General features: G+C 41.9%; 1 protein-coding gene across 1 annotated transcript in view; it reads left to right on the top strand.

The window, feature by feature from the left end:
* The window catches only part of nonC (serine/threonine-protein kinase Smg1), a 1,312,439-nt gene that overhangs the window by 757,308 nt on the left and 528,830 nt on the right, over positions 1 to 26,301 (top strand). Inside the window, exon 31 of the mRNA XM_080284159.1 lies at positions 5,605 to 5,751. Coding sequence (XP_080140285.1) covers positions 5,605 to 5,751 — 147 coding nt within the window. The remainder of the gene's footprint in view (positions 1 to 5,604; positions 5,752 to 26,301) is intronic.

Below are 26,301 nucleotides of genomic sequence, written 5' to 3'. Positions count from 1 at the left end.
CTGCACTAGATGTTCGGTACCTCTGCAACGAAGAGGAAGTGGCTCGATTCCTTGGATTATACTTTCTTATGGGGATTTGTGAACTGCCAACCATAAGACACTATTGGCGTTCATCAGAGTTTCACGAATACCCCATATTCCGGCAAGCCATGAGTGAAAAATGCTTCAGGGCCATCCTGAAGCACCATCATGCTTTCAGTAGTCTCGCCATACCCAAGGGCAGTCAGGACCGGCTGATTCGCACAGTGATGGAGTACCTCCTTCAGAGGTTCAGGGAGGTTTACATCCTGGACGAACATCTCTGGGGCAGAAAGGGCGGCTCTCCTTCCTTGTATATAACCCCATGGAGCCCAAAAAGTATGCCATAAAACTATACATCTTGGCTGAGGCAAGGAGTGGCAACATTTGGAATTTGAAAGTATACATGGGGGAGAAAAAGTCCCTAGAGAACACAGTGTGGGGCCTCGTTGAACCTTTGAAGGGCAAAGGATACAAGTTGTATATAGACAATTATTACAACTCTGTATAACCGCGCGAACCCCTCTTCGCAGAGGGCGTGTATGTGTGTGGAACAGTACAACTGGCAAGGGGAACATCGAGGGAGCTGCAGGACATCTGTAGTGCTAAATGCCTTCCTGATGATGGAGTGGAAGCTAGACGCAAGGGCAATGTAATGGTGTTGCTGTGAAAGGACAAACTTATCATAAGTATGGTGTCCACTTTCCACAGCGACACCACCGTCCCTAAGCAGGTGCATGGGAAGGTCAAGGGTCCAGACGGGAGATTCTACCATGTTCTGAAAACAGTGAACAAGCCCATCATGCTGGAGGACTATAATAGATACATGGGCGGGGTGGATCATTTTGATCAGATGATCCAATTCTACCCCGCCCAAAGGAGGATGGTCAAGTGGACCAAGAAAATGACCTTTTATTTCATCCACTTGGCCCTATTCAATCCCTTCACCCTGTACAAGAACAACACCAACAGGCCTATGACTCTCCTGGAATTCCAGGAGCACATATGCCACAAACTCCTGACCTTGCAGGAGGAGGAGTGGTCAGCATTGGGTCATGCCCTTCACCATGCCCCTGACCTTCCCTTGCGACGACGACTACCTGTACCTGCAGCAACCACTACATCAACTGCAGCCTCTGCTGTATCTGCAACAATTGCTCCACCTTCTGCAGCAATCGCTCCACCTCCTGCAATAGCTGGCCCGTCAGGAGTGACTTCGCCAGTTACTGCCACGACTGCTCCACCTCCTGCAGTAGCTGGCTCGTCAGGAGTAACTCTGCCAGTTACTGCCACGACTGCTGCACCTCTCGCAGTAGCTGGCCCGTCAGGAGTTATTTGGCCAGCTTCTGCCACTGCACCTCTAGCAGGAGTATGGAGGCGAGGAGATGGAGGAGCACCGCCGTCCAAGCGCTGTCAATATATCGATGATAGGACACGCTTGGACTTAACTCTGCACCACACCCTGGAGAGAATCCCCGACAGGAAAAGGCTGTGATGTGTGTTGTGCTACTTCAACAAGAGGAGGAAGGACACCAGCTATATATGTCTTGTTTGCGATGTGCCACTCTGCACAGGACTGTGCTTTCTTCAGTATCATATTGATGAAAGCATACAGCAGTAAATCTCACACACACACACACACACACACACACACACACACACACACACACACACACACACACTAGAAGAGAGTACTAATAAAACAGAGAAGGTGAGCAGTGTACTGGAAGAGCACAAGGCAAAGTGGGCACACGTAGAAGAAGAACAGAAAGAAGTGGTCAGCTTAAGAGAAATCATCCAGGAAGAAAGAGAAATGAACAAGGTAAAATTGGAAGAAAATGTGGTGAAAATACTGAAGAAAAAAGAGAAAACAGTGAGAGAAACTGTAGAAAGGAACAGATGCGTGGTAATATTTGGAAACAGGGAGGAGGAAGAGAAGGTTAGATCCGTGAGACTCGAGAAAGACACGAACCTGGTAAGAGGAATATTAGGTAAGATTGATCCCGAAGGAGACAAGTTTGTAAAAGAAATTGAAGAAGTAAGGAGAATAGGGCCTTATAAGAAAGGGGAAACAAGACCAATGAGAGTCAAGGTGTCAGCAGAAAGTGCAGTAGATGATATACTTAAAGTGACCTGGAAATTAAGCAAAGAGGCAGGGATGGAAAATATTATAATAAGAAAAGATCTGAATGAAGAAGAGAGAGAAGTTTTAAAATCATTGAAGGAAGAAGTAAGGGAAAAAAATGATAGGAGGACAGAGGAAGAAGGTAATACTTTTTTTTGGAGAGTAATGGATATGAAAGTAAGGAAGTGGTATTTAAAGAAATAGAAGTGAAGGAAACTAAAAGGGATGGCTGTGAAAGATCAAAAGTTGAGGAAGTGGTACTGATGGAGAGTAGGAGAGAAGAGGGTATAAAAAACATCAAAAATAATTTGAAGGTGATATATACTAATGTTGATGGTTTAATATCGACAAGGCTCGAAATTAACGATTTCTTGAGAGAACATGAACCTGATGTCATGTGCTTTGTGGAGACCAAATTAAGAGAAGATATTGATGTTCATTTGGAAGATGGTAAATACAAACTGTGGAGAAAAGACAGAAAAGAAAAAACGGGAGGAGGAGTGATGATAGCAGTGAAGAACAACATAAATGTAGATGCCGTGGAAATGGGAGAAGGCAGGGCTGAAGTGATATCTATGAAATTAGAAACTGGAGAGAATGTTAAGAGAGATATGGCGGTAGTGTATGTTCCCCCTAAGACGAGAGCATGGAAGGATGATGAATACCATGAGATGTTGTCAGATATGGCTAGCTATCATCCTTGAGCATGCTTGGGGTTTCATTCATTTGGGACTTATCTTGGAAAGATCATATTGCATCTCTTGTAAAATCTGCTTCCAAGAGATTAGGTGTGCTAAGCCGACTCTGTGCTTTCTTTACCCCTGCACAGTTGTTGACTTTATACACGGGTTTTATTTGCCTCTGTTTAGAGTACAACTCTTATGTGTGAGGAGGCTCCCCACATACAGTTCTTCTCAGTAGGGTAGAGTCAAAGGCTTTTTCGTCTCATCAACTCTCTTCCTCTCACTGGTTCCCTTCAACCTCTGTCTCTTTGCTGCACTGTTGCCTCTTTATCTTTTTTCTATCACTACTTCAATGGTCACTGCTCCTCTGAACTGTCTGCTTGCATTCCTTCACCACTACGATGGGTGTGTAGCACCCGTTTAGCAACAAACTCTCATCCCTTTTCTGTCCAACTCTCTAATGCAAGAGTTAACCATTACTCCCAGTCCTTCATTTATGCAACAGGTCAACTCTGGAACTGTCTCCCTCTGTCTGTATTTCCTAATTCCTATGATCTCCAGTCTTTCAAAGACAGTGTGTCCAGGCATCTCAAAATGAATGAATCTTGAATTTGGCTCTCTTTTGTTTTTGTTTTCCTTAAAAAGGAACTGTTTTGTGAGCTCAGGCTTTGGTTCCTTCTTCGTCGCATTAAAAAAGAAAATAATACAGTAACCCCTCCAATATCCGGATTAATAGAGCCATAGGCAGGTCCGGATAGTGGTCCTGTCCGGATATTGGGCCCCAGCTTATGGACTTGTACTTATGGACCCTAACTCTGAAAAAACCTATACAACTCCCTCTGGACATGCATTGCACCTATTTAAGACCCAAATCACACCAATAAGGGACATAAAAGACTGAAATAAATGCAAAAGAACCATAAAATGAGGTTTTAGAGGTGAGTTTATACAATATTAAACATTCTGGGTACTTACAAGTCCCTTGCTCTTGGACTGGTTTGAACCGCCAGTTTGCAGTCCACAGTTAATCCTCTGCACTCTAAATTCTAATTTCTTAACACTGCACAACACTGTAAATTCCCGTGCGTTCTAGTGGCAAGGTAGTGCAGTTTATTCACTGTTTATTCACAAAAAACAAGCACCTGTGGCTTGCATTGTTATGAGTATCTGCTCTCCATCAGAGTTAAGCTGTGACTGTTGATGTTGGTGGGGTAACAGAGTTGCCAGATCGCAACAGCCACATTACCAATCTCCTCAACTTTCATTGTCAAATATAACTTTTCATTACCAAATTCGTAAAGCTAGCATATATTCTTCACTAATTATATATACAAGTGGAAATACATGTAATCACTCTCCTTATAACTAACACCATGTTGATTATTTTCACACTATGTAGGGTAGCAGATTAATCAGAGAGAGCAAACAATCCATCTCCATCCTGTGTATCCTCATACATGTGAAAAATCCATTTGGTAATGCATTATTCTAATGCATTACCAAACGAATTTTTCATTACCAAATTGGCCCACACTTGGTAATGAAAAATACCAAATGGCAACCTGACAGGGGAGGGGGGAGGGGGAGGAAGGAAGGGGTGAAGGGACCATGGTGTAACAGCTGTTTGGCGCCAGGCGGGAATTTCAAATTATGGGAGGGAAAAGTCAGATTTTTTTTTAATTTTTTTGCGGTTTTTGGCCCATTTTGGGAATATTGGATCCCAGGAGGATTATGTCCGGTTAGTGGGGATGTTCGGATATTGGGCGTTCGGATATTAGAGGGATTACTGTACTTATTTTTCAAACCCTGAAATCCTAACTCTACCTCAGAGGTTCTCCTTTTGCACAACTGTGGGCATATTATTTACCTGTCATAGAAAGTTAGGACAACAACTTTCATGATTAGAAATGGATGCTAAACTTGCATTGCACTCCTCTATACAAAATTCATCCATCGAGCTTGATACCCTGTCACTTCCCTAACCTCGTCAACCTTCATATCTCACTGTCTCGCAGTGGCGTAGTCCACATCACATCACACCTCCCCTCAGGTTTGTCAGTAGGTAGCAGAGGCAAAGATTTTTGGTGGCTGCTTGCCCTTGCTGGCATCAACCCCTGTGATGTAGTGGGGTATTTTGCTTGATTTAAAGTGGTGCAAAGGGGGATGTTCCAGATATCCTGATGACAAATGAAACAGGAGTTCCTACACTTCCTTTCACCAGCGTTCCAAATCCCCTCGGGAGTACCACCCTGATCGGCTGGTGCTACAGCCTACTGTTATTTATTTTATTTTTTTTAATTTTAATTTCTTCCTCATTTTTTTGTCATAATTAGAATTACCTGTAATTTTCTCTTCTCTACTTCTCAGATGAAAATGTATGAATTAAAACATTGCCGTGGCCTCTCTTATTACTGTAAACAAGCACTGAAAATTTCATACCATAGTCCATAATACAGTACAGGCTACCATGTCCAGTGTGGCTTGTGATTGTTTGGTGATGTCATGGCATACTGTCAGTGGAACAACCCTGTAAGGACAGTTGCTTATATGCTGTTAACAGGTCTGCTTTGTCAGACAGACTGGAGCTGAGCAGTGAGACTAATGACTATAACAATATATTCCAAAATCTTCCAGAGTCTGTAATGACTTTGAACCCAAACATTTCAGATTTGAAAATTTGTACTACACTACAATAAATTAACTGCCAGTATACACAACAGTAATCTTGTTTCTTACATTGTGATGTGATTAATGCAATAAATTGTGTATTCATTTCAGTCATCAGTAAGTCAAGTGGATCAGTGCACTGTGGCAACACTGAGACTGCTGCGACTGATGGTGAAACATGCTGCTGAGCTGCGTGTTGTTCTTGAAAAGGGATTGGCTGAGACTCCCACCCATCCATGGAAGACAATCATTCCACAGGTTGCATGTTATGTTTTGCTGTTGCTTTCTTTCAATGTAATATTGTACAGTACATTGGCTTCTATGTACCCTGTCACCAAAAAAATTTTCAAACGTCTAGGTACAGTGGATGTGGGAATAAACAGGGTAGGGCTTGTCATCATGCAATGATTTCTAAAGCTAACTGTGAGTGTTATAATCATGTTATTACATAGTAGTGTAACCCCTTCTCCCCCTCCAGTCAGATCCTTACTGCCTCCCCCTCACTCATGTCCCCACATTTGAAATTTTGATTTATTTACTGTGAGCACATTGTATAGCAGTGCACTCTACAGATTAGGGCTTGACACCATTTGGCCTTCCACTTGTAAATTTCTGGCCACACCACTGCGTACCTTTTTGCATAGTACCAAAAATGTTTGACAAATTTTGGTAAGAATGTACAGTTGTGGCCAGATGTGGTGGTCCATCTTCCTCATGCCAGCCTGTGAATATGGCAGCGCTGCAGCCGTGGCCACCACAGTTGTTTGCGATACATTTATCTCTGTTATAATCCCTAAGCTCAAGATCTACTTTAATATGAATGAATTGAGTATTATCAACATAGAGGGTTTGACTCTGTTAAGATGATTACATATGAAAAGAGAATTATTTCACATATGTCACAAACAGATAATGAACAGATATAATAGCGTAGCTTTAGCTCAGCGTCACAATTTTCACTAGATCTGAACCCTTCAGACATGATAAGTGAATTGGATTGAAAGATTCATTTGTTACTGCTTGTGAGAGAGATTGAGTGTTGGATTGCTACTGAATATTGAAGAAATAAAAAGAGTAAGGGTAATGCAGAGGATAATGGCATTGTATTGCCCAATCTTTGATATCTCTCTCTCTGTTACATGCACGCAAGCATTAACTTGCATGCACATGCACATACGCACACACACACACCGAGGCACCGAGGAGAGCAGACGCACGTCACCACCGCTCTATACCTGGCCAACTTGGCCAGTGGCATTACCTAAATTAGTATCTTTATATGAGTCAAGCTCTGTACAAGGTTAGACTTAATGGTGTTCTAATATAAAAAAGAAGAAGTTTTAAGTAAGACTTGGTCAAACAGAAAAGAGAACAAAGCAGCGCAAGAATGCGCACATTCAGCTGATTGTTGTTTAGTCTACAACTGCCCCAGGGAATGTAAGTACTATATGCGCTTTTAGTACTGCAAAATGACCACATACTTTAGTAAAGCAAATTTGGAAAAGAAAAGGGATAAAGGTAGAAAGCAGGATGATGATTACCAAGAATTGGTTGAAATGGAGACTCACAATAAACTGGTGGAGCGAGTACACAGACTAAAGATGGCTTTCCAGAATGAGATTGATGAAATTAAGAAACAGATGCACTTGCAAAAGGAAGAAATAGAAAAATTAGGAAAGGAAGTCAACAAAAAAGACACAACCATAGATGAGCTAACAGTTGAAGTGGGTACACTTAGGAGGAAAATTAGTGAAATGGCAAGTACAGTAGTCAACCACAAGAGTATTATGGAAAAGTTCAAAAATGATACAGAGACAATTAGGCAAGTAAGCAGTCTGATAGACCAGAGCAGTGATATTGAGGAGAAGATAACACAGGTGAATGAAGCTGTGCAAAGCTACAAAAATGATGTGGAAACCACTTATGCTGAAATGGTGAAAGTAAAGAAAGACTTGGAAACAAGGGTGGAAGAAAAAAAGCATTAAAAAGGAAGTGAAAAGAATAATCCAAAACAATCCTGAGTTAGTCAGAGATTCAGTAGATATCAACAAATTTATGGTAATCACTGGTATAGAAGAGGAAGAAGTAAAAAACAAGAACTCAAGAGACAAAAAGGAGATGGCAAATGTAATGGGGATATTGAAAGAAGTATCAGAGGAAATCTGTAATAAAGACATAGAGGAACACAAAAGGTTAGGGAAATACGAGAAAAGCAAGTCAGGACCTCTAAAGGTAACCTTCCAGAGTGTAAACACCGTGGAGGAGATACTAAAAAATGCAAAGAATCTTATGGAAAAAGAGGAGTTCAAAAATGTATGGATAAAAAGATGCCTAACACAAGAGGAACTGGAATTACTGAAAGAGAAGAGGGAGGAAGCAAAAACAAAAAATGAGGGAAGATCAGAGAAGGAGAAGAATACATTTTTTTACAAAGTAATTGGGTTGGAGGTATGAAAGTGGTACATAAACAGGAGGGAATAAAAAGGAGGAAGGTAGTAGAACCAAATCATGACAAGTATATGAACAAGATGAGTAAGTTGATGTACTCAAATGTGGATGGAATGGTATCTAAATTATTTGAGATGAATGATTGTCAGAGAAAATGAACCACATATAATATGCCTAACTGAAACAAAATTAACACCAAGGATATCAAATGACATCCTGAACTTAGAGGAATATAATATATGGAGAAGAGATAGGAACTTAAAAAAAGGAGGAGGAATTGTAATATTAACTAAGAAAAATCGAAAAGTCAAAGAAACAGACCTATAATATTATATACCCTCGCAAGTAGAACTGATTGCAGTAGAGATCAATACATTTGAAGGGAAAGTAATTGTAGCCAATTTGTACATGCCACCTAGATCAAACACATGGGAAAGAGACGAATATGAGGACCTGGCGGAGAGTACAATTCAGAGTTTAAGAGCATTACTACATAAAATGGAAGAGAAATCGGAAAGAATTATACTAACTGGAGATTTTAATACAAATATAAATTGGAATACACTAGATATAATAAACCAAGAAAGCTGTTGGGACCAAAAGCTCTTGGATCTCATGCAGATAGTTTTTCCTAACGCAACATGTAAGGGAAAGCACCAGAAACAGAGGACTCAATGTGCCCTCAATGTTAGATCTCATATTTACTAGGCAAGAAAACGATATTGAAAATTTAATATATCACCCTCCATTCGGCAAAAGCGACCATGCAGTACTAAATTGCAACTTCAGGATTGCATATGACATAGTTAACAGCAATGAAAGTTACAAATAGAGCCTAAACTATAAAAAGGGAAAGTATCATGACCTAAAGAAATACATCTTAGAAATTGCTTGGGAAAGGGAGCTTAGAGGACAAGATTTAAATGCTATATATGAAAAATTCTGTGAACTTTATGAAATAGGAGCTCAGAAGTACATCCCACAGCACAAAGAAGTAGAAAAGATAATAAAGAAATGGTTCAATACAGAATGTAAAAAATCAAAAGAAAAAAGAGATTTGTTGTGGAATAGATACAGAAGACACAATAGTGAAAGGGCATATAATAATTACAAATAGGCAAGACGCGATTATACAAGAATAAGGAGGGAAGCCCAAAAACAGTTTGAGGAGGATGTCATAAATAAAAGTATTGATCAACCAAAGCTATTTTACAGCTACATCAGAAGCAAAACCAAAGTAAAAAATAAGATTCACAGTTTAAATGTGTGTTCTCTGGAAGAGGGGAAAGTGCCTTAAGAATGAAGAGGGCAAATGTGGTACCAGTTCATAAGGGAGGAAACAGGGAAGAACCCCTGAATTATAGACCAGTGTCTCTAATGAGCATGGTCGCAAAATTGTGCAAGAGAATCCTGAAAAATAAATGGATAAAATATCTGGAAGAGATGAATATTTTGGTTGAAAGTCAGTTTGGATTAAGATGTGAAGGGGCATTTGTTTCCAACTTGCTGAGCTTTTACTCAAGAGCAATTGACATGCTGCAGGAGGGAGATGGTTGGGTGGTTTGTGTGTATTTAGATTTGGAGAAGGCCTTCAACAAGGTACCCCATAAGAGACTAATGTGGAAACTAGAGCGTATAGGAGGACTGAAGGGGAACCTCCTGGAATGGATGAGAGACTTTTTGAGAGACGGACAAATGAGGTCAGTAATAAAGGATAGGATGTCTGGCTGGAGGGAAGTAACAAGTGTAGTCCCACAGGGCTCGGTGTTGGCGCCAGTAATGTTCCTGATTTATGTAAATGATATGTTAGATGGAGTGAACAGTTATGCAAGTCTGTTTGCTGATGATGTAAAGATCTTGAGGAAGGTAGAGGTTGAGGAGGTTGTAAAATGCTGTGGGAGGATCTGGAAAGGATACACGATTAGAGCTGGATGTGGGAAATGAAATTCAATGCAATGAAGTGTAAAATATTGGAAATGGGTAAAAGTACCAAGAGGCCATCATTGAATTATTTGATGGGTAATGAACCAATCACATAAGCGAAAGAAGAGAAAGATTTGGGAGTGCTAGTCCAGGATAGTTTGTCACCTGAAAAACATCTCAACAAGATAGTTAGATGTATGAACTGTTAACTAATGTAAGAGTAGCATTTCACTATATGGATGAGGAGATGATGAAAAAATTGATAGTAGTCATGATCTGCCCCAGATTAGAATATGCAACATTAATGTGGTCCCCACACAAAAGAAAGATATAAACAAGATTGAGAGAATACAAAGAACAGCAACCAAAATGGTCCCCAGTCTGGCAGATCTGTCATACAGAGAGAGACTGGTTTGCCTTCCTTAGAGGAAAGGAGAAAGAGGGGCAACATGATTGCAGTGTTCAGGACGATGATGGGAGTAGATAAAATTGACAGAGAAGATCTGTTTGTATGGGATAATAGAGTAACAAGAGGACATGGAATGAAATTGAAGAAGCCAACTGCTTGAAGGATATCAAGAAATATAGTTTTCCTTATAGATGTATAGACCTGTGGAATAGCCCGGACAAAGAGATCGTCCAGGCTAAAAACGTAAACTAGTTTAAAGCTAAATTTGACATACTGAGAAACAGACTTGGGACCCCTTGAACGTACCTCATTTCCTGTATATCACAATTAGGTAAATACAATTAGGTAAACACACACACACACACACACACACACACACAGTTTGAGGAGGATATAATAAATAAAAGTAGTGATCAACCAAAGCTGTTTTACAGCTATATCAGAAGCAAAACTAAAGTAAAAGATATAATACAATCCATTACGGACGAGGGAATCACTTATACACAAGAGAAAGATATTTGTGAAGCACTAAATAAGAATTTCCAATTAGTTTTTACAGAAGAAAAAAATTTTGAGAGGGATTATGTGGAACACGCATGTCCACACATACTACCAGATATACAAATAGCAGAAAAAGTAATACAGGAGGAGTTAAGTAGATTAGACACAGGAAAAGCAAGTGGTCCTGATGAAATTTCATGTTGGGTATTACGAGAATGTGCAAAGGAGTTAAGTAAACCATTATTTTTAATTTTCAAGAAATCCTTGAGTCAAGGTAAACTACCAGATATTTGGAAAAAAGCAAATATTGTCCCCTTATTCAAGAAAGGAAATAGACAAGATCCACTCAACTACCGACCAGTATCACTGACCAGTGTTGTAAGCAAGGTATTAGAAAAACTTATAAGAAAAGCTTGGGTAAATCATCTAGAAGAACACAGTATGATAACAGAAAGACAGTTTGGTTTCAGAAAAGGAAAATCATGTGTTACTAATCTGTTAAGCTACTATGACAGAGTAACAAACACAATACAGGAAAGGGAAGGATGGGTGGACAGTATCTATTTAAATTTCAAGAAAGCTTTTGACACAGTACCACACCAAAGACTTTTATGGAAACTGTACCATCAAGGAGGAATTCGAGGCAAACTGTTTTGTTGGATGCAAGACTTTCTCATAAAAAGCGAAATGAGGACAGTACTAAGAGGAAACTACTCATCATGGAAAGAAGTGACTAGTGGAGTGCCACAGGGTTCAGTGCTGGCACCAATCATGTTTTTAGTGTATATAAATGATATAAACAGTAACACTGGAAATGAGAGCTATCTGAATATGTTTGCAGATGATGCAAAAATACAAAGGAGAATTACTAACACAGACTCTTGTAAAGAGCTACAAGAAGAATTAAATAAACTTCATGAATGGAGTAGTACATGGCAAATGGAATTCAATGTGGACAAGTGTCATGTAATCAAGTTTGGTAAAAGTGGAAAAAGACCTGATTGGGATTATAAGTTAGGAAATAAAACCCTATATACATCAGAAAGAGAGAAAGACCTAGGTGTGATTATCAATAACAGACTATCTCCGGCTGACCACATCAGCGAGAAGGTACGGAACATGTATACACTGCTTGCAAATATGAGAATAGCATTCACATATATAAATGAAGACATGCTAAGAAGGATAATAACATCATTCATTAGATCAACCCTGGAATATGCATCAGTAGTCTGGAGTCCTCATCTCAAAAAGCACATAGACAAGATTGAAAAAGTTCAAAGGGCCGCTACAAGATGGATACCAAGCTTAAGGGACCTAAGCTACGAAGAAAGACTAAATAAACTGAATCTACCAACACTACAGGAGAGAAGGAAAAGAGGTGACATGATAATGCTATATAAATGCATATCAGGAAAGGAGAAAATAGACATAAATGATTACTTAACATATGGAGAAGCATCAGCAAGAGGACACTGCAAAAAACTGCATAAGAAGAGAGGTGATAAAGACATAAGGAAATTCAGTTTCCCAAACAGAGCGATTGATCAATGGAATGCACTACCGAATGAAATAGTGTGTGCCAAAACAATTCACAAATTTAAGGATATGTACGATAAATATGGTTTAAGACACGGGACAGTACGAGCTTGACTCATTCCTGTAAAGATACAATTAGGTAAGAACACACACACACACACACACACACACACACACACACACACAAGAAATCCTTGAGTCAAGGTTAACTACCAGATATTTGGAAAAAAGCAAATATTGTCCCCATATTCAAGAAAGGAAATAGACAAAATCCACTCAACTACCGACCAGTATCACTGACCAGTGTTGTAAGCAAGGTATTAGAAAAACTTATAAGAAAAGCTTGGGTAAATCATCTAGAAGAACACAGTATGATAACAGAAAGACAGTTTGGTTTCAGAAAAGGAAAATCACGTGTTACTAATCTATTGAGCTACTATGACAGAGTAACAAACTCAATACAGGAAAGGGAAGGATGAGTGGACAGTATCTATTTAGATTTCAAGAAAGGTTTTGACACAGTACCACACCAAAGACTTTTATGGAAACTGTACCATCAAGGAGGAATTCGAGGCAAACTGTTTTGTTGGATGCAAGACTTTCTCATAAAAAGCGAAATGAGGACAGTAATAAGAGGAAACTACTCATCATGGAAAGAAGTGACTAGTGGAGTACCACAGGGTTCAGTGCTGGCACCAATCATGTTTTTAGTGTATATAAATGATATAAACAGTAACACTGGAAATGAGAGCTATCTGAATGTTTGCAGATGATGCAAAAATACAAAGGAGAATTACTAACACAGACTCTTGTAAAGAGCTACAAGAAGAATTAAATAAACTTCATGAATGGAGTAGTACATGGCAAATATAATTCAATGTGGACAAGTGTCATGTAATCAAGTTTGATAAAAGTGGAAAAAGACCTGATTGGGATTACAAGTTAGGAAATAAAACCCTATATACATCAGAAAGAGAGAAAGACCTAGGTGTGATTATCAATAACAGACTATCTCCGGCTGACCACATCAGCGAGAAGGTACGGAACATGTATACACTGCTTGCAAATATGAGAATAGCATTCACATACATAAATGAAGACATGCCAAGAAGGATAATAACATCATTCATTAGACCAACCCTGGAATATGCATCAGTAGTCTGGAGTCCTCATCTCAAAAAGCACAAAGACAAGATTGAAAAAGTTCAAAGGGCCGCTACAAGATGGATACCAAGCTTAAGGGACCTAAGCTACGAAGAAAGACTAAATAAACTGAATCTACCAACACTACAGGAGAGAAGGAAAAGAGGTGACATGATAATGCTATATAAATGCATATCAGGAAAGGAGAAAATAGACATAAATGATTACTTAACATATGGAGAAGCATCAGCAAGAGGACACTGCAAAAAACTGCATTAGAAGAGAGGTGATAAAGATGTAAGGAAATTCAGTTTCCCAAACAGAGCAATTGATCAATGGAATGCACTACCGAATGAAATAGTGTATGCCAAAACAATTCACAAATTTAAGGATATGTACGATAAATATGGTTTAAGAGACAGGACAGTACGAGCGAGACTCATTCCTGTAAAGATACAATTAGGTAAGAACAATTAGGTAAGAACACACGCATGCACACACATACACACACACAGTAAAAGAACACAGTCAGACAACGGTGCGTGCATGTGTTATAAATTATGTCAGTTATAAGAACAGTTGCTTTATTTCATAAGATACCAAACTGATATATTGGCCAGCTTGGGTTTTGTTGTCAGTATGAAATGATTTGAAAATAGCTGCTGGCTTTAGAATCAGAAACTTCTTTCCTGCATAATAAGACCAAGCATGAGAGCAATGTGAGGTGATTTTGTTGAAGAACACTTTGAAATACATCATTACTGCACTCAGGTCATTTTTACCCCCACCTGTTTCCACGTAGCCCTCTTCTCTCCAACAACAGTTCTGACCGATCCCATTCATTTCTTTGACTCCATGTCTAGTTCTGTTTCTCCTGGCTGGTTCATTTTCAGAGAATAGTTTGAAACAGTCCATGAAATTACTTGAATTGCAGATCCTACAACACACATTTTCATGGTGTATGCGTCCCTGCCCCAGCTTCAACATGCACCAAAGCTAATCCATCCCACCCATCCCTTAATGCAGCACACCCATTTCATTACGCAGCTTAGGTCACCCGGTAAGCAAATGCGCTTGTTGCTGCCATCACTGTGGACTGTGTTGTCTTTTGGAATGCAGTATACTTATATTATTATACTTGAAAACTGGAAATGCTGTTGTCCTGTGTATAGATTCTCACTTCAGACTTTTCTGAGAATTCATAAAAACTGCTGAAAAGAGCCCAAAAGTGCCAAACTGAACACATATCTGAGTCAGGTGTGGGAGCCAACTTGCTTTGGCATGAGGGTCTAAAGCCCTCAAATGGATAGCCTAATATGCGGATTCTGAGATGAGACGGAACTTTTCATGAGTACTGTATGGTAATATCAGCAGAAGAATTGCACATTTCTTCATTTAGCCAATATGACAACAGGAACAAGCTTGCATGCATGAGCACACGAACACATTGAAATATGGATGCAATACCTTCTTACTGGCAATGGGAAGGTGACTTCACTTGTTATATGAACACTACTTTCCAACTGAAAAGTGCAGGAAACCCTCATTTTTCGACCGATTGTTATTCGCCAATTTATTGTTTTGACATTTATAAATTTATACCCTTGTTTGTTGTTCAGCATGGTTATCCCTGCCATTTCGACAATTCAAACTGCGCGCCGCCAGACAGACTGTCTGAGCTGCCTCAGTCTCCCACGATCTGCCTTGCTGATCGGTTGCTTCTTCTTCCATCTGCATTTCCATTTGACCACGTGGAATACTACTACCCCCTGGGGGTAGGTTTTTTTTTTCAAGAATACTCCCCCAGTATCCCTGCTTGTCGTAAAAGGCAACTAAAAGGGTTGGCAGAGGGTTAGTGCCCCTCCCCGGAAAACAATAAACTAAAAAGACAAACAATAAGCCTCGGACAAGGACTGGCCAAAAGATGACGACCAGGGACCGGACAAAGGACATGGTAATTGGAATGTGGAATGTAAGAGGAGCGAATGATGAGGTGAAAGAGAGAGAAATTGTCCAGGTGCTTGAGGGAGCGAAAGGTGATGTTTGCGGAACAACTGAAGCCAAATGGAGAGGTGAGAGTGTGAGAGAATGGGAGTATGGATGGGGTATATATGCAGGAGTAGGTGAGAATGGGAGGGCTAAAGAAGGAGTATGTATAGTTGTGAGTAAAAGATGGAAGAAGAGCATAAAAGAGTATGGATCAGTTGGGTCAAGGATTGTGTGGGTAAGATTGAAAGTTGGAATACAAATGTGGGCGATTGTGTGTGTGTATGCGCCAACGCAAGATCGTACAAGCAGAGTGAGAGAAGAGTTCTGGACAAATGTGGAAGTGTGCATGGAAAAGTTTGGAAGGAATGAGAGAGTGTTTTTGATCGGTGATATGAATGGTAAAGTAGGGAATGTGAAGGTGGATGGAATAGTTGGTGAGTAGGGTGTGCCTGCTGAGATAGATGAGAATGGCAGTGCGTTAGTGGACATTTGTGCTGGGAGGGGGTTGGTGATAGCCAATACCCTCTTCAGGCACAAAATGATTCACATGTATACATGGTGAGTGATGAGAAGGGTAGGTGGTGAACTGAATGAAAGGAAGGCAATGATTGATTATGTGTGTGTGGATGATGCAAAAATGTGTAATGGATGCAAGAACTTATAGAGGTTGGGGGAATGGACTTTCTGACCACTACTTGGTGGTGGCCAGAATCAAGGTCCAATTAGGATGGAGAAATAGAAGAAAGGAAGGACGGGAAGAAGGAGTATTTGTAAAGAGAGTGGAAAGGTTACAAGAGGATGAGAAAAAAGCAGAGTATAAGAGAGAAGTGGAGGAACGATTGGGCAATTATGAATTGGAGCAGATGGGGGACATGGAAGGTGTGTGCAGGATATTTACAGAAGAAGTATGTGCAGCATGTGATGTGGTGTGTGGGAGGAAGAGAAGACGGAGGGATGTGCAAGGAACAGCGTGGTGGACTGAAGAGGTGAGACAGGCTGTGGCACAAAAGAAGAAAGCATACAGTGAATGGATGAGAAATAGGGGCGTGGAAGAAGTTGAGAGGCATAAGAGAGAGTTATATGTAGAAAGAAAGAGAGAGGTGAAAAGATTAGTAAGAGAGAGTAAGAAGAGAGTGGATGAGGAATTTGGAAGGAACTTGAGTGTAAAATGGAGGGACTGTAAGAAAATGTTCTGGAAAGAGGTGAAAAGAGTAAGACAGGGTGGAAGTGAAGTTAGCAGGGGAGTGAAAGATAAAAATGGTAGATTATTAGTGGAGACGGGAGAAAAAGTGGGCAGGTGGAGAGAATACTTTAAGGAATTGTTGAACATAGAGGATGGAAGTAATGCGAGTATAAGTGGCTGGGGAATGGCTGGGAGAAGGAGGGAGGTGAGAAGACAGGAAGAAATCAGTAGGATAGAAGTTGTGGAAGTAATGAAGAAAGTTAAATCAGGGAAAGCCCCAGGAATTGATGGAGTATGTGGTGAAATGCTGAAGTATGGGGGAGAGATTGTAGTAGAATGGATGTGGAAAATGTGCAGATTGGCCTGGGAGGAAGGTAGAGTACTGGAGGATTGTAAGTCAGGTATAATTATTCCCTTGTACGAAGGAAACAATGCTTATAATGCCTATATTACTGTTTGAAAACCAATATACTCTTGTACTAAATATAAATTCGTACCAAGTAAATAAATAAATACTGTTTTTTGAGTGGATAAAATAGTTACCCTCCCACAGAACTCGTTTTCTTTGGTGCCAGCCTGTTAGAAAACCCAGTTAGGTAAGGAGGTACTCGTACCTAGATCGAGTATTTTAAACCTCAGGTGAGCGATTTCTCTATGAATTTTTGATGTTTCGATGTGTGTGGTGTGAGACGTGTGGGTGGTGGTGTAAGAAAAGGAAGCGAATGGTGGTGAGAGGAAGTAAGTATGGCTGTGGCTGAGAAGAGACGTGCATATGAAGTGTGGCTGCAGAGGAAGGATGAGATGTCTTATGAAAGGTATAAGGAAAAGAGGAATAGGGCGAGAAGGGCTGTGTGTGATGCTAAAGTGGCAGCAGATGAGAGATGGGGTAGGCGGCTTACAGAGAATTTTCAACAGAATAAGAAAATGTTTTGGAAGGAGGTGAAAAGGGTGCGAAAGAGAGAGTCTGGGAAGGAAGAACGATTAAAAGCAGAGGATGGAAGGATGTTAATTGAGATGGATGCAGTAAGGAAGAGATGGGCAGAGTATTTTGAAAGATTGTTAAATGTAGAGGAGGAAAGGGTGGCAGAGATTGTGGCAGATGGAAGGGTGCAAGGAATAAATGTGTTGGGAGAGTTGAATGATTCTTTGATCATGAAGCAGGAAGTGGAGAAGGCAGTAAAGGAGATGAAAACAGGGAAAGCTGCAGGTATGGATGGGTGTGCTGTGGAATGCCTGAAAGGTGGTGGAGTGACCATTGTTGACTGGTTAGTAAGATTGTTGAATGTGTGCTTTGTGAAAGGTATGGTGCCAGTTGACTGGGCAAGTGCTTGTGTGGTTCCATTGTATAAAGGCAAGGGTGATATGTATGAATGTACTAGCTTTAGAGGTATAAGTCTGTTGAGTGTTGTAGGTAAGGTTTATGGTAGAGTGTTAATTATGAGAGTTAAAGAGGGTACAGAGGGAGTGATTGGTGAAGAGCAGTGTGGCTTTAGGAGAGGGAGGGGATGCGTGGATCAGGTGTTTGCTGTGAGACAAGTGTGTGAAAAGTATTTAGCGAAAGGCAAGGATGTGTTTTGGGCATTCATGGATTTAGAGAAAGCATATGATCAAATTGATAGGGAGGCTTTGTGGACTGTTTTAAGATTGTATGGACTTGATGGTAGGTTACTAAAAGGGGTGAAAAGTTTTTATGTAAATAGTAGAGCGTGTGTAAGAGTGGGAAATGCTGTGAGTGAGTGGTTTCCTGTGATAGTGGGGCTGCGACAGGGATGTGTGATGTCACCTTGGTTGTTTAATATTTACATGGATGGTGTTGTAAGGGAGGTGAATGCAAGAGTTTTAGGTGGAGGTCTGAGTTTAGTGAATGTTGATGGTAGAGAGTGGAATCTGAAGCAGCTGCTGTTTGCAGATGATACTGCACTGGTGGCTGATTCAGAGGAGAGATTGAGACAGTTGGTAGAGGAGTTTGGAAGGGTGTGTGAAAGGAGGAATTTGAAAGTAAATGAGAATAAGAATAAAGTGATGAAGTGTACGAGGTTGGTAGATGGTAGGGGGATGAATATAGCTTTGAATGGCAAGTTGCTTGAGGAGGTAGAGTGTTTTAAATATCTAGGGTCACATGTTGCTGTGGATGGAAGAATAGATGCAGGAGTAAAGTTTAGAATAAATGAAGTAGGAAAGGTGCTGGGAGGATTGAAAAAAGTATTTAGATGTCATTCGCTTAGAATGGATGTAAAGAGTAGGTTGTATTAGGGTGTTGTGGTACCGACTGCATTATATGGGGCTGAAACATGGAATATGGGTGTAGCAGAGAGGAAAAGTTTGAATGTAATGGAGATGAGGTGTCTGAGGAGTATGTGTGGAGTGACGCGTATGGATCGAGTGCGAAATGATGAAGTGCGAAGGAGAACTGGATTTGTTCGGGAGATGGCTGGTAGAGTTGAGCAGAGGGTGTTGCGATGGTTTGGGCATATGGAGAGAATGGATAATGAGCGATTGGTGAAAAAGATAACTAGACCTGATGTAAGAGGTGTAAGGCTGAGAGGAAGACCACGAATAGGATGGATGGATAGTGTGAAGAGAGCTCTGGATGCGAGAGGGATGTCTGTTGAGCAAGGAAGAGTGGCTGTTTGTGACAGAAATAAATGGAGAGAAATTGTGAATGAATAAGTGATGACGCAGCCCTGAGGGGATATTCTCCCGCATTTGGTCTGATCAGCTAGTCAGGTCAGGTGCGGGTAAGGGGATGGGTCTGTTATGATGTGACAGGGGTAAACCAGTTCTGCTGTTGGGCCCTGCTGCGGATGTCACTGATTGCATTGCACAGTCGACCCTTGTGCGGTGTGGTGCGGTGAGGATCTGTCTGTTCTCCCCTTGGGGCTAAGATGCGAATGAATGTGTTTGAATGGATGAATAAATGGGGAGTGTGTCGTCTTGTCTTGGCTACCTCCCTTTCCTTGGGGGAAGCAGCCTAGGTATATAGATAGATAGATTCTCACCAAAAGCGGATGTTTGAGCCAAAAAAAAAAGGTCCAAAAATGTCGGGACTGGGGCGTACCACTGCCCAGAAAACATCAGGATGGGGTGGGTTAAACATCAAAACACACATTGAAATAAGCAATATAATCCTAAACACTAAGTAATGAATGCATAAACTGTGAAAATTATTTAAGAAAACACACACACAATACATTTACCACCCAGTGAACGGCAGACAATGTTGGGTCTGGTTAGTACTTGAATGGGTGACCGCCTGGGAACACCAGATGCTGTTGGCATCCCTACGTGTCAAGTGGGGTTGGTGGAGGATTAGTGCCCCTCCTTGTAAAACAATTAACTCTAAGCCCTTGGCCACCCCTGTTTGGGATACATGGTGTCTGGCAATGGATGGATGGATGGGACAAAGGAAAAAGGGAAAAAGAAGTGTGTGGTAATCATAGGGGCATCTGTCTTCTTAGTATAATAGGAAAAGTGTATGGTAGGATACTTATTGACTGAGTTAGAGAAAGAACAGAGGAATTAGTTGGAGAAGAACTGGGAGGCTTTAGGAAGGGAAGAGGTTGTGTAGATCAGATATTCATTCTAGATCTTTAGTGGAAAAGTTTCTAGAGAAGGGAAAGAAGTTGTATGCGGCTTTCATGGATTTGGAGAAAGCATATGACACTGTGGATAGACAAGGATTGTGGAAAGTATTAAGAATATATGGAGTAGATGGGAAGTTGTTGAATGCTGTGAAGAGTATGTATGATGGTGCTAAGGCTGCAGTGCGTGTGGATGGTGAACTGAGTGAATTTTTCTCTTTGTAGGTTGGGTTGAAACAGGGATGTGTCATGTCTCCATGGTTGTTCAATCTGTACATGGATGGAGTAATAAAAGAGGTACAAGGTAGGGTAGTGGATGTTGGAGTGGCCCTGGTGAGAAAGGGTAGTGTTTGGAAACTCCCTGTACTGTTGTTTGCACATGATACTGTGTTGTTGAGTGAAGACGAAGGAGAGCTGCAAGGCTTGGTGGATGAGTTTGGGAGAGTGTGTAAGAAACGGAATTTAAAGGTGAATGTAGGGAAGAGTAAAGTGATGGTCTTTGAGAGAAGTGAAGTTAGTGAATGTACAGCGAGGTTGGATGGTGATGAATTGGAAAATGTGAGTACGTTTAAGTACTTGGGTAGTGTGATGAGTAAGGATGGAGGTATGGAGGGTGAAGTGCTTGAAAGGGTACAGCAGGGAAGACAGGTTGCTGGTTCCTTGAAAGCAGTGATAAGAAGGAAGGAAGTGAACATGGAAGTGAAAAAGATACTGCATGACAGTATTGTGATACCAACTCTAACGTATGGAAGTGAAGCTTGGACATTGCTGGAAGGACACAAGTCAAGAGTGAGAGCAGTAGAAATGAGTTATGTAAGAGGAGCCTGTGGAGTCACATGGAGAGACAGGCTGACGAATGAGGATATAAAGGAGTGTTGTTGTGTGGATGTGAATGTGATAGGAAGCGTTAGGAGGAATACACTGAGGTGGTTTTGCCATGTGGAGAGGATGGAGGGTAAAAGAGTGACGATGAGAGTGTATGTGAGTGAGGTGGAGGGGGGGAAGAGGGAGGGGTAGGCTGAGGATGAGATTGAGGGATGGGGTGGAGAGGTATATGAGAGAGGGGGGTGTGAGTTGGGAGTGGGGCAGTGAAATGGTGGGGGACAGGGCGACATGGAGGCGATTTGTTTGTGGCCACCCCGAACGGGATTGAGGCATCTGGCAATAGATAGATAGATAGCATACTACAGCATCACCATGGCTCCATCCAAGACCCCTATTACTACCCCTGTCAAACGCACTCATGCACTCACCAACCAGAGTGAGTGTTTACATAAGTGTGTGACCGTAGTATATAATTTGTGGTGTGTGTGTAAGAGAGAGGGAGAGAGAGAGATTATTCTGATGTAGTATGCTATGTACAGTCGTGGTCATTAATAATCACCTATCGTCCGGTACCTTGTGCTGGCTCCATTATGTGTGCCAAGTCGTTCTGGAATAAGAGGGGCTGAGAGGGAGGAGCCCGAGAGAGAAGGGAAGGTGGGTGGGGGACAAGTGATGGTGCTGGGGTGGAGTGAGGAAGGGGAGGGAGGGTATGTTGAGGATGGAGAATGAAATGCGAGTTGGTGGTCACATAATAGAATAATTGCGCACAAAAGGTAAATAAATCTGATGTCTGTGCACATGGGTGGATATAATAATGAAATCTCTCATAATCTGTTGCTTGGACTTCATGCCGGTATGGATTTGAATGGCCGTCCAACAACCCCAACACCCTCTCATCACCTCGGAATTATATTTTTCTCCGACAAGAAACAGCTAAAGTCTGTCCTTATAACATGGTTAATTGCTCCTGCACCCCTACCGTGTTAGAGAAATTTCGCGGTAAGGGACCCTTGAAACCCCCTATTTCCTTCAGCACTCCTGCCCAAAGGCCACTTTTCCCCCCTTGTGGTGCAAAATTTTTTTTAAGTTCCTAGAAAGAGTTAATATGGTTCAAAATATTGTAAATGATTATTATTACAGTTAAAAGCCACATTTTATTTACCTTATGGGAGGTTAAAAGGAGAAACACTATGCCAGAGAGGAGCAAGAGGGGAGAACACTGGTTAAAATCCTTCAAAGTCAGTGGCACTTATAACATTTCTCACGGCATTGGATATCTTCTTCCTGGAGTTCAGCAGCTGAAGCATGATTGGCTGGGAAGTAGATGATGCCTGCTGGCAAGGCAACGCTCCTATGATGCATCTCATCACCTCCCGTCCGGTTAAAAAAAACCACGTTAGCTTTATCAATGTCCGTGTTAGAAGCGATTTTGATTCAGGGAAATTGTACCGTGTTAGACCATTTTCGTGATTGGGAAAAATGTGTTAGACAAGGATAGACTGTAGTTACAAATTCTTGGACGAGGGAATAGTGTGTTGTGCTAGTAACTTCTGGCTGTGCAGCAACCTGTGACCTGTCTCATCAGCATATTTCTGTCACGAGCTAGACCTTGATACTCTAAAGCTTGTTATCTGACACTGCTATACAAGGTGTAATGCAGCATTATATACTTAATATTACCTCCATCATATCATGCCCTGAATGAAAGAAAATAGACAAATAATGTGACCACCACATCACATTTCACTCTCTCTCCCCTACCTACCCTTCCTCTCCTCCCTCACCCCACCCACCTTCCCTTCTTTCTCCGTCTCATCCTCTCCTACTCCACTATGGCTTGTCGCACACAAAGGAGTCAGCCTGAGGTACAAGGTACCGGAGGGTAGGGGATTATTTATGACCGTAACTCTACTGTTTTTTTCATCATTATCTTGTTATAACATATTAATAACATTCCTTCTGTTTAATAAATAAAAGGTGTAAAATGATAAATATTGGCATTTAATCCATCTTTATTGAATATTTTTCGAATGACGAAGGTGGTCAGGAACCTGACCCCCCCCCCCCCTTTTCTTAAATATCATATTGGAAAAATGGGTTCATTATTCGACCAGTTCGTAATTCGACCTCTTTTTATGGAACACAGCCCATTCTTATAGTGGGGGCTGCCTGTATACTAAATCACTGTTCATAACCTTGCCTGTTTTATTCTTGCTGTCAGTCACTAAGCAAACTTTTGCAGCTTTGAAGAGAATATTTTGATTGCGGAAGTTAAATACAGCATTTAATAACTCTGACAACTATTAGTGGTTTCTTCTAAGCTTAATGGTATTTTGCAGCAGTTTTTGTTTTTGTTTTGCTTTTTAACCCATACATTCCTTGCATGGTGCCGACAGTAGAAAAAGTCTCACTTTGTCCCACTGACGTGATGGTGCCAACAGCAAAATTTGAGCCCTATAGCGTGTCTCAAACTGCTTCAGGCTAGCTAATTTTTTGCTAAGGAGTAGCTTAATGTATTGGCAACACTGTGCCCAAGCACTTATATCACTGAGTTTGGGTCTGTGTGGGTGGGTAACATCAGTTGGCCACTATCCGTCATAGCTTCAGGATGTCGCAAAAATCTCGCCTGAGTGTCCGCCTCATTGGGCTAGAGAAGGCTGTTGAAATGGTCACGGACCCTTCTGTGCCTTCATTTACTGATTCCTCAGAAGGGGATTACCTGGATGACTCTTCTGGGGAGGAATATGAGCCAGTGGAGGAGGAGATTGAGAATGGGGAATCCCCCATTCTCCCCATCCAGTTATATGTACCGGAGCCTAGCCCAGCCAAGCGAGTGTTTCCTACAGCTTCGGTAACACCTATGGAGGAAGGGGAGGAGGCTTCTTAAGGTGTGGATGATGAAAGCACGTGCATGACCTTCCTGTATCCGCCAGGGAAATATTGCCTCTTTCAACGGTCAAAGGAGGCAAATGTTTGTTTATCACGTGACTCCCCCCCCCCTCTGGCCTCCTCCCGCCCCCACCCGTCCCACACACGAAGAACTTTCCATGGGATGAGGAAATTGGAAGTGACTGAGGATGATGATAATGATGATGATGATTGACCACCACATTTGCCACCAGCTCGACGGCTATATGAAGGTTATCCTGGATCACCTGTTCCTGGGCCTTCCTCTGAGGTATGCTTACCACTGCCACCTTCATGCCCCTCTTCATCTTCCTACCTTGCCACACTCCTTAATTTCTCCCTCCTTGCCTCACCTCTTCCCCCTGCCACTCCTCATCCTTTCCCCCTTGCCTCTTGTCTTCCCCTGGCCTCACCCCCTCTACCTGCCCCCCCCTCCTCACCTCTTCCACCTGCCCCGCCTTCTCGACGATGTGTACGTGTGGTACAAGGCTGCACAACTAGTGGCACTGTACCAGGGCAGCACCGCCGTGCTAGTGCCACTTTCCACTTCCATGCCACCTGTGGTAGGCCTCATGGGCATGGGTGTGCACAACAAAGGATGGCCGAGGAGGAAGTGGATGATCCCCAACTTGCCCACAGTGGTCCAGGTCTCCTCCTGGCAGTGACAGTGGGAGTAGTGTCAGGAGTGATGAAGATGAAGGCCCAAGGACCTGGACATCGGAGGATGGCTTGGATTTCAGGCCAAACGTGTTTGAGTTTCAGGGGGAGGAGGATGCTGGCCCAACCAACCCTGACTTCAACACCAACACATCAAGGAGCGAATTCTGCCTTCCTAACCAATAGTTTAGTGGAACACATTGTCACCCAGACAAATGCATACAATGCATACTGTTTGGCTGGCAACATCATCTTTCCACACTCTGGACGGTTGGCATGGACTGACGTCAGGGTGCATGAAATGTTTGTGTTTATAGCTGTTGTCCTGCTGATTGGTGTCACAAAGAAGTCTGCCATACCGAAGTACTGGTCCCTTGACCCTCTGATACGCACCTCCTTCTTCAGTCGCCTAATGTCACGAAATCGATTCCAGGCCATCGTGGGAAATTTACATTTCTCAGACAGCCTGGAAGAACACCATCAGCTTGCTCAGAGATTTGAAAAGAATCCTATGCACTGCATCAGGCTTATCTTCAACACCATCAAGAGGAAATTCAGTGAGGCCATGAACCCCTACCTCAAGCTGAACATTGACGAAAGCCTGGTACTGTGGAGGGGTAACATAAGATTCTGCCAGTACATTCCATCAAAGTGTCATCATTACGTTCTCAAAGTTTTTGTATTGTGTGACTGTCACACAGGATTTATATTGGACATGCTTTTGTACCTGGGCAAGAAAATGGAAGTGGACAAAGACCAACGCATGGGCCTCTCTGGTGCCATAGTGAAGACCCTCATGGCACCATATCTCAGCAGGGGCCACATACTCTGTGTGGACAACTGGTACACCAGTCCCATCTTGTGCCAGTACTTGTTCCACCACGAGACAGGTGTCTGTGGCACTGTGAGGAGGCATAGGCAGGGTATGCCACGATTTCCTACGGTGAGAGAGGCAGGCAGCATCTTGTACTGGCAGTCACACATATCCTATGGCTCTCGTAGATGGACAACAGGGATGTGAACCTCCTGACGACTGTGCATCAACCAGTATTTGAGGCATTGCAACATCGTCAAAGGGGCACCTGGGAGGTTTTCCACAAACCTGTTGCTTTAAATGATTATATCCACTGTATGAGGTTAATTGACAAGTCTGATTCTGTCATTGCCTCTGTGGACTGCATGGAAGACCATGCGATGGTATAAGAAGATGTTCTTCCACCTACTAGACTTGGTTGGCTACAACTTGCACATCCTACACCGACAGGTAACAGGAGTCAAGGAGATGATGGAGGACCTCGTCATCAACTTGGTACGGAAAGTGCTGGAGGTCCACCTACCTCACACCAGGCATGAACAACAGCTGACAGCCACCCATCAAAGCGCCCAGCCTGTGAAATTCCTCTTCATCTCACAGAGAAGCACTTCATCAGGCATATTCCACCCACCACATAGAAAGCCAAACCATCACAAAGGTGCCAGGTGTGTTTTCAAACAACACGTTGAGAGAGGAGGTGAAAAGAAACTCGATTTTACTGCCGAGAGTGTGGGACTGTGCCTTGAAGACTGTTTCGAGAAATACCACACTGTCGCAGATTTCTGAACACAACAGTGATATTTGAGAAAGACTTAGTAAATAACTGCAAAACTAATAAGTGAATAATGAACTATGAAGTATTTTGGGGAACTGAGAATGAGTGTATTTT

The sequence above is a fragment of the Coenobita brevimanus genome, chromosome 100 (genome assembly GCF_032717465.1).
Source record: "Coenobita brevimanus isolate Jiangsu-jjx chromosome 100, ASM3271746v2, whole genome shotgun sequence".
NCBI lineage: Eukaryota > Metazoa > Arthropoda > Malacostraca > Decapoda > Coenobitidae > Coenobita > Coenobita brevimanus.
The sequence above is the reverse complement of the archived record's forward strand: the minus strand, read 5'-3'. Positions and strand labels throughout refer to the sequence as shown.